General features: G+C 41.1%; 2 protein-coding genes across 2 annotated transcripts in view; both read right to left on the bottom strand.

Annotated features, from left to right (window-relative positions):
* ephb6 (eph receptor B6) overlaps nucleotides 1–917 on the bottom strand; it is a 41,453-nt gene extending 40,536 nt beyond the window's left edge. Inside the window, exon 1 of the mRNA XM_080039710.1 lies at nucleotides 825–917. Coding sequence (XP_079895836.1) covers nucleotides 825–848 — 24 coding nt within the window. The 5' untranslated portion in view covers nucleotides 849–917. The remainder of the gene's footprint in view (nucleotides 1–824) is intronic.
* A 1,333-nt stretch (nucleotides 918–2,250) lies between these two features.
* Nucleotides 2,251–12,559, bottom strand: slc2a3b (solute carrier family 2 member 3b). The gene is made up of 11 exons (XM_080039724.1): nucleotides 12,474–12,559; nucleotides 12,155–12,311; nucleotides 8,920–9,024; nucleotides 8,315–8,475; nucleotides 7,711–7,951; nucleotides 6,716–6,878; nucleotides 6,289–6,476; nucleotides 5,104–5,208; nucleotides 4,900–5,001; nucleotides 4,575–4,778; nucleotides 2,251–4,474 (listed from the first exon to the last, which is right to left on the bottom strand). The coding sequence occupies exons 2-11, from the start codon at nucleotides 12,176–12,178 to the stop codon at nucleotides 4,214–4,216; spliced, it is 1,554 nt and encodes a 517-aa protein (XP_079895850.1). The 5' UTR covers nucleotides 12,179–12,311; nucleotides 12,474–12,559; the 3' UTR covers nucleotides 2,251–4,213.
* Nucleotides 12,560–13,212: the final 653 nt, after the last annotated feature.

Here is a 13,212-nt window from a genome sequence, read left to right as displayed (position 1 = left end):
TTTTTGGATTCTCTCCATCCTTCCTGTGCCTCCCTCTTTTTCCTCACACACACACACACACACACACACACACACACACACACACACACACACACACACACACACACACACACACACACACACACACACACACACAACACCACCTCCTCCTCCTCCTCCTCCTCCTCCTCCTCCTCCGTGCCCTCTCCTCTCTGTGTCTCAATCTTGAACCCACAGGATTGCTCATCAAGGCAGCATCGAGACAAACTCACACACGCACACGCACACAGGCACATAAAAATGCGCTGAGCTGGACACCCTCCTATTGGCCCATGCACGCCGCTCACTGGTCAGACTGCAGCACTGCAGCTTGTTGATGGGCTTTCATGCCCCAGTTCACTGCAGTGAGTAAGACTGCGGTAGACTCTTGCTGTGAGACGTTGCCTATTGGCGTGACACAGTTAGATGGCCCCATTCCCAGTCAGCCGGGGGCCCTTTACCCGAGGCTCTGTGCTCTGAGTGGGCTGAGTGGTTCAGAAGGTGAAGTGAAGAGAGGGAAATGGATAATTGGCCTCTAGTCATTAAGGGGGTAATTAAAACTTCCTCAACCCCTTCTGAGTTTATTTATTGTGATCCCTGTGCCAAAAGCAAAACTCTCTGGTGCCTGGTGCTCAAATGTGAATGAGTCCTGGACTGACGAAAAGATGTTAAGAGGTCCCCACGTGCTCTGAAAACCTGTGATGGGCATTTGTTGCTGCTTGCTGGCAGGTTGGGGCGGTGTAAGAGACGTCATGTGAGGCAAACACACTGCATGAGGTGAAAAGCAATGAAGGTCAACTACTTACCCTCCCCGGTTTCATACTCCTCATTCCTCAGACAGATCCAAACACAGAGACATATTTTAAGATACAGTGTGACTTGCACTTCCAGTAGTCCACCAGAAATTAATGTTTTGTTTTCTAGTATCAAACTAATCAAGTTGCACTTAACTGTGCCTAAATTGCAAACAGGAATTGCAAGTAGCTAATTTTGCAAAGTTTTAAGTGTGCCAATGTGGTACCAGAATGTGAACAACAATGAAAGGTAAAAAGAAACTGCTCAAGTTGTGGCCCACAACCAACTAACCAACTCAATGGCAACGTTACACTTCCTGTTTACATCTCCCAAGGCATTATGGGAAACATTTGAAAGATAATTATTCCTACGGTACAGTGTCAAACTGTGAAGCCCTGCTAAAATAGATAAACAATTAATTAATTAATGAATTATATCCAAATCAAATTGTAATTCATTCAATTGAGAAAATAATCCTCAAATTTAGCGATAATGAAAATAACCATAGCAGCAGCCCTAATGTGTTTTAGTCTCCTTAAAAAAACAGTTCACCTAGGAATTTGATTTAGTTTGCATGCAAGAACAACCCCAACAGGGCAAAGACCTATAATTTTAAGAGAACATTTCCTTCAGAGCAGCAGTGTTAAAGTGCATTTGCCTCTTTGAGTTAAATATTCAGTTTGTGTCTACATGTGTTCTCGTTTGGCTTCTGAGGCCGTGATACCCAGGAGGAAATGTGACCTCCTAACTCATCCTCACGCATGAAATCCTCACACAATCATGAAGATATCTTTTTAAAACCCAAGAATAAGCAGCAGCAGCAGTAGCAGCCACATAGGAAAAAACGAGCTCTGGGTTTGAATTCATGGCTTTATTTCAGTGTTTTAGAATGTTGGCAAGCTCTACAGTGCATAACTGCACCGCTAACTGAGGTTTCCAAGTGGTGCAAGGAAGGAAATGGAATAGCCAGACAGAATACTCACACTTTTACTTTAGCACGGACTGCAGTTCCATTTAACAATCATGATAAGAAACTTGCTTTGACTCTTGGCATTACAGACTTATTATTATGCTCATAATTCAAGTTACACGTTCCCTTAAACATGGACATCTTTATTTCCTTTTTAGTTTTTCAAAGCAAGTGTAAACCATATTATTACAGCAGAAGAAAAGAGGGCATTATAATAGAAAAAAACAGTAAAGGTCATCTCTCTCAAGCACACTCAACCTCCATCACTTCTCACCTCTGTCAACTGACATTTACCATAGTCAGGGGCGTGACACCAAATTCTGGGCCCCTATACGAAAAGTCCTGATGGTCCCCCTGAAAGGTGGTTTTATGATACACATGGCTCTCTGAGCCATGTGTATCATAAAACCATTGTACACCATTGTACATACCCCCCCCCCCCCCCCCCCCCTCTCTGATCTAATGACGTTTAATAACCATACACACATACAGTGTTTGTCAGAGGAATCTGGGAGACTGTGTTGGGGACCCTGGACCTTCTAGGGGGGTCCGGGGGAATGCTCCCCCAGAAGAAAAATGTGGTGCACTTTTAGAAAAAAACTAAGGCTAAATCAATTGTGTCCTATGACTATTTAGTACTATGTTATGGAATAATTTGGAGACACAGAATTACCAAAAGTAGAAAGAAAAAAATGTACAGGTTTAAAAAATCCAGTCCGCTTTCTAAATGTTTTAATAATCCCAAAGCTCCTTCCCTCTTTGAAGTCTTTTTCTTTTCTTTTTTCTTAGTGGCACAATATGGGTGTTAGGATATCAGTGTTAGGAGCGTGGATGCCCCTAACCCAAATACCAACTAAAACCATACAGTTTATTTACACGTAACATAGAGCCACACATAAATGGCAATCAGCGGAAAGTTGTCCGCAAAAGTGCAAATGTAAAAGCTGCTGAGCTCAGTCACTGAAAAAGTGCTTCCTTATGAGTGTGCACACATCCAGAGGAAGATGCAACTCTACATTGCATTGGCAGGACGTTTAGAATACTGTGCTGTGGTATATGATCAGTCAGATTCTACAAGGTACACTTGATTTCAGACAATTAGAAACAAAGATGCATGATAAGACATATTTTATGCATCAACATTAAAATAAATACAATTAATTTAGTGTTGTCTTTTTAAACATCACCATCGGTAATATCTTGTTTCTACTGGCAGATGTGTTGTCATGTAAATATCAGTTGACTTGAAATGTGTTTTTATAAACCCCTCAAATAGCTGATTGACACCGACAAGCACTTTTTGATTTGATGTAACACTGTTTTACAGATTGTAAGATATATTTTTGACCCACTGATGTCAAAATAGTTTCAAGTACAGTGGTGAATAAATTCATTTTCTATGCCGTAAGAGTAAGAAGCCAAGTATACAGTGTAACACGAGTATATACCTGAGTTTTTATAACTAACTGCTTTAATGCACTATAAATAATTGGTCTGTCACCCTGGCTAAACCCGGCAAGGAAATTATAAAAACAAGAGGTTAGAGGTTTTGTTTTTTAAGAGCAGACCTATACGGAGACTTTGTTAAGGCTTGACAGTGTTAGACTACACCTCATTCTCCTACAAACAATATAATTCATGCGGACAATACTGATATACAGGACTGTCCTTGTTGTTACTTTTTCATCGGCCCAAATGCTGCTGACTTCAAACAACGCACACTCAAACGTCCTCGACTTTCAGTGGGACTTTGTACAGGACGAGAAGAAATACTTCTTATCTGTAACATTTTTAAATATTTTTATTTGAAGTCAAAAGCCCATCCCTGTGTTTATTCTGTCTCCTCAAGGCAACATGACTCCCTCCCCCTCAGCAGCAAGGCACATCAAGCAGGCAGACAGGACGGCAAGTCAGTCCTTTTTGGGTCAAACTACCGGGTTCCTAAACCGGCTTTTCAAGCTTGACCTCAATACATAAAACCCCCAAATCCGGCAACCTTTTAACACTGGGGGTTAGCTGGAGAACCTGGGACTTAACACTGAACATATGCTGAGCCTCTCATATGGCAATATGCACGGAGCTGGCACTGGGAATGTCCACAACTATTAATTCCTGGTAATTTAGTTAAATTTGGCCCATGTTTAAAGTAGGATTGCAGGGGATTATGTCGTTTACTTTAGCGACCTTTGTAACTGAGGAATCTTTACAAAATAACACTGTGTTTAATTTAGAAAAGGCACTCTAAAGACATATATTAAAAAAAAATGAAATGTCCTTTCTGCATTAATACACTGGGTTGGCTCTCTGAACACACCCTGCTCCTTTTTATCATGTGTGAGTTATGAAATATAACTCCATACAATATCTATGTGCCTAAAGCCTGGTGTCTGTGTTGTACCCTAAGCCCTTCCATCTTCTCTCTCAGGATTTTCATGGCTTCTCTGGAGGAAGATCCACCATGGGAACCTTTTCTGTGGGGGACATGGGTGGAGCATCCTTGCTCTCTGGCAGGCCCATGACCACCGCCTCAGGCCCTGGGGATTGTGGTGGTTTCCCTGCATTGGCAGCGAATCCCTGAGCAATGTCGTCAAAGGTCCTTCCTTTGGTCTCTGGTACTCGCAGGAAGGTGAAGATGAAGAAAAAGATGAGGAGGATCATGAAGATGATGAAGACGTAAGCACCACAGAGTTCCTGGGAAAGAAAGAGGAGAAAACATGTTTGTAACTGCATGACAAACCACCCAATACTGCTTGTACATCTTTAGATTTGAGCAAAGTAAGTTTTTCCATACCACTAGTTTCGGGAAACCCAGCCCCACCAGGAAGTTGGCGGTCCAATTGGAGAAACCAGAGACGGCCATGGCGGCAGGCCGGGGCCCCTGGGAGAAGAGCTCTGCCACGATGAACCAGGGAATAGGACCCGGACCCATCTCAAAACTGGCAACAAAGCCAAGCACAGCCACTATGGCCAGGAAGCTTAGAGACGGGTTGGCCTGCTGCTCAGAGGGAAAAAGAAAGAGGATGAGGATGTAACTGTAACAAGGGAACATTGGGAACATCTTCATTTTTGTACGCAAAAAGCTGACAAGTAAGGGGAATTGTGCAACCATCACTCACCACCAAAGCCAGGGAGATGGTCATCAGGAGGGCAGACACAGCCATTCCAGCCAGCCCAATCAGGTGCAACGTCCTTCGCCCCGCTCGCTCAACCAGGAAGAGCTGGGGTCACATGGTCACAACAAGCAAAAAGACTGATTACTAATCCAATATTTACAATACATGGCTTGTATTGAGCCACCTGACATGTAGTAAGACACTTACAGAAACAACAGTGAACACAACGTTGACAACTCCAGCTCCGATGGTGGCGTAGATGGGTTGAGTAACTCCAGCTTTCTCGAAAATGCCAGTAGAGTAGTAAAAGACCTGAAGGGAGAAACAGGAAGATTTACTATCTATTTCAGTGTATAAAATGAGTGTTGTCTTGAAAATAACATTACATTCGACCTGTTAATGGATGAAAGAAAACACTGACATATTATCCCCTTTTAAAGTTGATAAGGCTAACTTGTTAGCAAACAGGCTTAATTTACACATACGACAGTCACAGAGTAACATAAGCATTTAGCTGGGTTTGTGACCACCTAGCGAATGTAAGTCACTCTCTTCTTAGCTCTGTTTTGGTATCCACCAAGTCCTGACAGATTGTTCACTAGCTAAGTAGTTCCTAACTTTGACTGTTGTTTGGTGCTGCAGTGGCTAGTGTACAGTTGGTCCTTGGGGCTTTATAATTAAAGCAAAAGCTTTCAGAAATGATGTTGATGGAAGAGGTGAGAGGTGTCAGGATGAAAGACCCTAAAGTTACAGTGTATGTAAAGTTGAAGGGGAAATGCAGAGTTGGGTTCTAATCATCTATGGGTTTGTTTTTACAAATGACTCCTTTCACAGGACACAAAGTCATTTGATCATTCATATAGACTACAGTAGTATATAAGAAATGTTGATGGTGCAGCTTCAACTTTAAAACAATATTTACACAGCAGAAACTCACACAAGTTGCATTATGAATAACTCTACTAGCTGGCATGCTGGTGAGTGATATAGGTTGTTGTGTCTGTCAGAGTTCAGTTGATGTCGCAGCCTCTAGCCGTAGGCGGCCGATTCACTGTGATTGTCAGGTCAGACCCAGCATTAGCTAACACATTTAGTCAGCCCGGTTAAATAACCTCATTAACAGAAAACCTTTTAAACACCAGTGTGTTTATCTCTTTCCATTGACCTTTCGAAGCTTAAATTATTTCGCTCAATCTAACATTGACTGGAGCCTAGAGGCATCTCTTGTCTTGTGCTTGTCAGAAACATTTGTATCATATCGGTGAACGCTCCTTTAAAGATTCACGTTCGACATGACAACTTTAAAGACTGCCTTCTCACTTCACACAGGCTGACACTTGGTAATATTAATGTCACTGTGCTGCTCCATTATAGGCTTTGACGTTTACTCACAGCGTTAATGCCAGACAGCTGCTGAGAGAGCTGGAGGACAATGGCAATAATGATTGGCTGACGGTAGTTTCGGGAGCGGAAGAGTTCGGCGATAGTCACTTTCTTCTCTGTAGACATCTTCATAGCCTCTTCCTTCATCTCCTCCATATCTTCGCTCACATCTTCAGTGCCACGCAGACGCACCATTGCTACACAGAGAGAGAGGAAGGAGAGGAAGTAAGTACATTATTTATTTAAATATAATGTAACGAAAAGGCTGGAAGTGTCTTGGGACATTTTACATGGTAAAATTTTAATAAAACCAAGACAGCCACCTCGTCTGCAGGCAATGCTTCAATCCACAGGTCTTTAAAAATTCAGGAGTAATTTTAGATTCAGTCTCATTAAAACCTGATGTTGCCATCTTGTAAATCATTTCAAAACCAACCTTTTCTGGCCTCCTCCTCCTGGTTGAGGGTGATGAGTAGGTAGCGGGGGCTTTCAGGGCAGAAGGGCAGCATGATGGTCTGCACTATGGCAGGCAGGATGGTCAGAGCCAGCAGCAAAGGCCACAGAGTGTCTGAGCCAAGAAGAAACTCCAGACCGAAGATCTAAAATACACAGGCGACACGGGATGAAGAACTCATGAAGGAGTCATTTGAGCTAAATTTCTGGTTATGTTTCTTTTTTGGCATTTTTCATGCTTTATTTGACAGTTTGAAGAGACAGAGGTGAAATGGGGCAGAGAGGGGAATGACATGCAGAGAACGACCACGGGCGGGAATCGAACCCGGGTCTTCTGCTAGGGGGACGCCCTACCAACTGAGCTAAGGGCGCCCCCTCTGGTTCTGTTTCTAACTCTGAGAGGTGCAGCTCTTCTCCAAAACACCATGCTTCAAATACCTCACCAAATGTTTTATCTCCTTTATCAGATTAGTGTCTGAGTCTTCTTCTGATTTCCTTAAATACAGTCAATTCATCTGTCATGTGACCTTTATTCAAACATCTTAAGATATTTGAGAATACTGTGCTAGGCCTGAATTTATTCAAAATAGTTGGTTTGTGTTGAAATGTTGATAATCAACTAAAAGAATATTTTAAAAAGATGCTTGTACATGTTTTGTTTTGATGGTCTTTTATACTTGTAATGTATACTTCTGTATTCACCGGGAGTAAATATGATATTTTGCAAAATAAAGAATAATTATTTGACAAAAAAAGTATGATAATCTATTTTATCTATCGATCTATTGGTCACATAACTGATCAATGGATTTATATTATAAAATTGCCTCAGACACCACTCTGACGGTATTTATTAAATTTTTTCAAGCACATGCAGCTTTTATTTTAAGTCCAATGTTTTGCTTTTGCAGCCTTATAGAAAAAACACCAATAATAAAATCATAGTACTATAATCACCATATGACATCATCATCATACCTGAGCCACCAGGATGCCAATAACTACACCCAGCTGATGTAGCGTGCCGAACGCGCCTCGGACGGCTGTGGGAGAGATCTCGCCAACGTACATGGGGGTCAGTCCCGTGCACAGGCCGCAAAACACACCGATGATGAACCGGCCCACAATGATCATCTCAAAAGATCGACTCAGAGCCGACAGTCCCATCAGACCACCACCGAGCACAGCCAGGATATTATTAATCAGCATGGACTTACGCCTGGTGATGAGCGACAAGGGGCAGACAGAATATACAGTTAGTCAGAGTTAAGATAAAAAAACTAAAAAAAAACTACTATCAATTCATCTGCAGATTTATTTCTCAATGAAGTTGATAAATTGTTTATAGTAATGTGTATCGCACTTCCCCAGATTTGCTATTGGATTAGATTATAAAATGCTCTCATTTAAGAGGCTGAAACTGTAGAATTTATGTCATTTTTACTTGGTAATTGACTGAAACGGAACTTAATTTTTTAAGTGTACTAATGATCTTGTAAAGAACTTGATTGATTTACTGTCTGTCATCACATTGCATAAAACCCTTTTCCTGCACCTCCGTGTTCACTGCAGATGTTCTCACCTGCCAAATTTGTTGACCATGGCTCCAACACAGAAAGACCCGACCATGCCCCCGACACTGAAGATGGCCACAGAAAAACTCCACACCATGGTGTTGGCGTCTTGGCTAAAAGGCTCTCCGTACCGCTCCAACGATACATTCTGGAAAAACCTACGAAGTTTCTGTCAAAACCACAGAAAAAGGTGGGGGGATTAGAAGTGTCTTGTTGTGCGTGTTAATGTGGTTAATGATGTGTATATAATAGATGGCAGTGGTGATTGCACTTGATTGCTATTTTGAAGAGTTTATCCACAAGGGGGCAGTATAGCCTCTAGCATTGACACCTTGTAATGCTGTGCATTCAAATGAGACCAGACACACTTTGTATCCAGCACCATAACTCTTATTTAGGCAGCAGATACAGAACAGCAACATAAAAGTGTCAAAATATATATTTTTAAATGTGCATTTAAAAGTCATTGCAATAGTAATATCAGCAATTGAGAGAAAAGGGTGTAATGCGCACAATCACGGCTGTTAAAACTTTAAAATGCTAGACATCCATTACAAGAATTCATCCAGCTGTGTGGCTGCCATATTGCCAACACACACACACACACACACACCTGCTCTGGTGCATTGATGACTCCGGTGTTGTAGCCAAACTGCAGCGATCCAATGACTGCTGTTGCAACAGAGTAGAGAAGGTAAAAGGTCAGCTTCTTCTTGGGCTGTCAAGAGAGAAAACCATAGAGAGATATGAAAGATTATAACAATGAGCGATGGAGTGTATGTACAATCATCCCCTCAGTTTATGTAGCGGACATGGCCTGTTCCTGGGTCGACAAAGCTCCTGTTGTTTATAGTGACACTGGTAGCTACACACAATAGGCCTTTCTAAGTATGCCCGCCCGTCCTCCCTCCCTGTTCACAGCCCTCTGCATTCGCACCTCACAGCAGTAGTGTGAATGCTAGGTGTTACAACCGTGCACACACGCCATGATTCACAGCTCTAAAGGTATTTCTCAGCTGAGTAGCTCAACACACCTGAGAGAACAAAACTGAATCCTATTGAGAGACTTCCCCCCCCCCCGCTGGTTTCACAATAAAGTGGGTTTAGCTCATAATAACAGGCTGATACATCTGACATTAATCCTTTACATGGCAGGGACTGCTTAGAAGTGAATATTTCAATAAGTAAAAGTATCCAACCGAGCACAACTGAACAGAGTAATTGGTTAAAGTGGAGTTGTACTCAGAACGCTACTATGTGCAGGCGTATTGCCAACATAGGAAATCCCCCAGTCAAAGTTTCACTTCGACTTTAAAAAACCAACCTAATGACTACATCTTCATTTACATTTGCTGTAACACAGCAACTCTTGCAAATAACCTTTGCATCCAGAGTCAAGGGCTAATGTCCAAAAAGGCTCATTGATGAAAGGAAATCGGTGTTAATCATCTAGTTTAATCCATCTGTTTTCAAAGTCTGCCTCCGTCTCAACACTAACTCGCCTATGCTACATCCCTGAAACATTCACTCAGGAATTGTCGTAATCACACTCAAGTTAAAGACAGACACATCTAGTAGCCACGAACATGTGCAAAGACCAGCACAGTGAGTTTTGACGTTCTTGACAGCACTATCTGCATGGATACAATAACAATGTCCTCAAACCTCATGGAACAATTATTCTAAAAACAAACTGTCTCGTTATGAATACAGCAGGGCAGATCAAAGAGCCCCCCCCCCCCCCCCCACCGAAATAAACTGTGAGTTATTTTATATCTGATAAGCCACATCCGTTTTCTGACTTACTAAGAATTAACAGAGAACTTAAGGTTCCCAAATACCCTAAAAAAAATTCAAGTATGTGTTATGTGTTGCAGCTCGTATCAGGTGCCTACAGTTACTATAAATGGAGGCCGGGGAAACGATGATTTACATGAAGAAACAATAACAGTATATTTTGCCACACTGAGACCGTGGTCATCATTTATAATCATGCCACAGTGTGTATCTCAGGGAGACAGCATGACCTTGTCCCACAATAATGACTAAAACAAGTTGAACACACTGGGTGTCACAGTCGTAAACAGACAGACTGTGGCGGACAGACAGAGTGTCGAAGGAAGTGCTGCACACATGATAACGTGGGGGGTGAAGGGGAAATACAAAGTTCTAGTGATAAAACAAATGCATTATGAGTTTTAAGATGGAAGCATTTTTTGTCAACTTAGATGTGTCATTTCAAAACAGAAGAAAATTAATTTGCAAGTTACACTACTTTATTTTTGGCACAAGATCAACAATGTAGGCCTATGTGTGATAAAAAAAAAGAAAAGAAAAAAAAGAAGCTAACTGCATCTGCAGAGGCATGTTGGGGTTGAGTAAGATTTGGGCGATTTCACTGATCATCCAACCTTTGCTATAACAGCGTCTACATTCAGGGAGTGGCCGACTTTTGTGTGTAATGTGAGGTTGCACAGGCATGTGGGTATTCATTCCAGTGAGTTTGTGTGTTACTTGTCTATTAAGTAGCCAAGCCACTGACTTTGCACAATATCTGTAGCTAGATTCTACAAAATACAATACTTTGTAGTAGAATAGATAAACTGGTTCAAATTGAACATACAATATGACATTTTGCGATAAACAGTTATAATCAATTTGTAACCATGACTTATAATCGCTTATCACAATGACAACTCAAAACATATAAAGCCATGTTCAATACATCCAGCACAGCCACTAAATGGATCTTGAGGTGATGTAATTTTCTTAACTACTGTTTCCAAGGTTGAGAAATAACTTTTGAAACTCAGTTTTCTAAACTGTTCTCTCTTAATGTGGTTGTTTCATGCACTTATATGTTTGGTTCATTTTCTCCTCTAATATTAAATAATGATGTGGGACCCAAACCACATGCAGTGGTTGTATTTCTACGGTTTAAGGTTTAGGACTCTGGAGAAAATCATCCCATTTCTTCACCATGTTTAAGTAATCTTGCAAACTTATTCCCTTAAACCCGGTTTTAGAAAATGTGTTTCATTTCTTCCTTTATTTTTTTCTATTGTTGTATTTGTCTTACTTGTGTCTCTTTATCACAAACATTACTGTTCTCTTCAGTCTAGGGTGTGTCGAAAGAAATGGTTGATTATGCTCATTTTGAGCAAAAACATTTGTTGGAGCGGATGCTAGTATACATTGTGGCCTTGTGGGTAGTATTTACATCAATAGAGTTAACGTGAAGGTCTTAACAGCAGTGGAAATGAAGTAACCGATTGCAATATGTTTGAAAAGAAAAACCACAGGGAAGCTTTGTGAAAGCAGGAGACAGGCCCTTAGTCCCTTAGTCCCTATGTACATCTGTTTCAATTTCAAAGAGAGTTAATTTGATTAATAACACTTTAGTCTCCTTTAAACATGTTATCACTAGAAGTAGCTTGTCCCATCATATTTGTGCTGTACAAGCTCACAGTCCTTGCTTTCCAGATCCCTCTTCATCTCATTTCCTTGTACCACTTGCTATGCAGCACACAAAATAAAAGCAAAAAAAAACACACGCTCAAGTTCAAACTTGCCACCCAACATGCCCGTCTCCAGATCTCTCTCACTTAGTCATGTCCTGAAGGAAAAATACAGAATGAGCTTCCAGTGACAACCTCAGGATGAAACAAACAATGGCTGATACCTTTCCTCAGGAACCACAGGGTGTTTGTATCTGATAAGAATGCAGTAATGTAAAAAAAAAAACTGCACATTACAGTCTCATATGTGCAGGGATTTGGACAAATTATACCAAATCAAAACAACACTAGCAAAAAGAATAAGGGCAATAAAACTGATGTATTATTTACCTTTTCCTCTTCCATCCGCTCCATCTCTGCTGCTTGATAGAAGATTTAGAGGAGAAATCTGCAGGGACGCCTCAGATCACAAAGTGACTTACGCTGAGCTGTGTCTTAATCCTTAGGGAAATACACCTCCTTATGAAAATATAGTCAGCAGGAAGACCTGAACATGAACAAACACAAGAACCATGTATAATAACCTTTTCTAGAATTATTGTTTACAGAAGCTTCAGCATCAAAATATCTAAATGGATCCTGTATGTTATAATAGAAACTATTGCCCTGTCCTGTGGTTAGGCCAGTTAGGATTGTAAACTATACAGACCTGGAAACTCTGTGGAAGCTGAAGCACTTTTCTTCACTCAGTGAATTCAACAGGAGTCAGTGCCCAAAATGACAGTAAACCCCTCCCCTTGGATCCGTATTCACGTCCTACCTAGACTACTCTCTCTCTCTCTCTCTCTCTCTCTCTCTCTCTCTCTCTCTCTCTCTCTCTCTCTCTCTCACTCTCTCTCTCTCTCTCTCATTATGAAATCAAAAGAGAAAAAAAGTGATGTAACTCCTTTTCAAATTAAATTACTGTCCCTGGGCTTGTTTTTTTTCTATCAATTCAAAGCATAATACAATCTCAATGGCTGAAGAGACTATAATAACCCACATTGTACACTGGAGCCTAATTTGATGATGTCAGGCTACTGGTCAAGTGGATTTTGCTAAAAAATATAACGCGCACTTTGCTGTTTTTATTCCAGACAAGGCTACATATGTGACAATAACAATGCAGACATATAATTTGCCGAATCACATTAACATGTTAATGGCATTATCGGACAGTGAGAACCCGACTGAATTAATTTGAGAACTAAAATACATGTTTATTTACCGCTATGTGGTATTTGTGCCAGCCTCTGTTTATCCGGTGAATCAGTCTCGTCCAGACTTGTTTGCAGTAGGATACAAATTATGAGTCCTCCCTTCAATATGTGTGTGTGTTTTATAGTCGCCTATCCTAAGTGCTACAAGTTCGCCAGCACGTTCTACTGCTTTGACGTATCCCCTCTTAC

The sequence above is a fragment of the Ammodytes marinus genome (assembly GCF_949987685.1).
Source record: "Ammodytes marinus genome assembly, chromosome: 13".
Lineage (NCBI taxonomy): Eukaryota > Metazoa > Chordata > Actinopteri > Uranoscopiformes > Ammodytidae > Ammodytes > Ammodytes marinus.
Note: the sequence above shows the minus strand (reverse complement) of the source record. Positions and strands in the feature narration are given on the sequence as shown.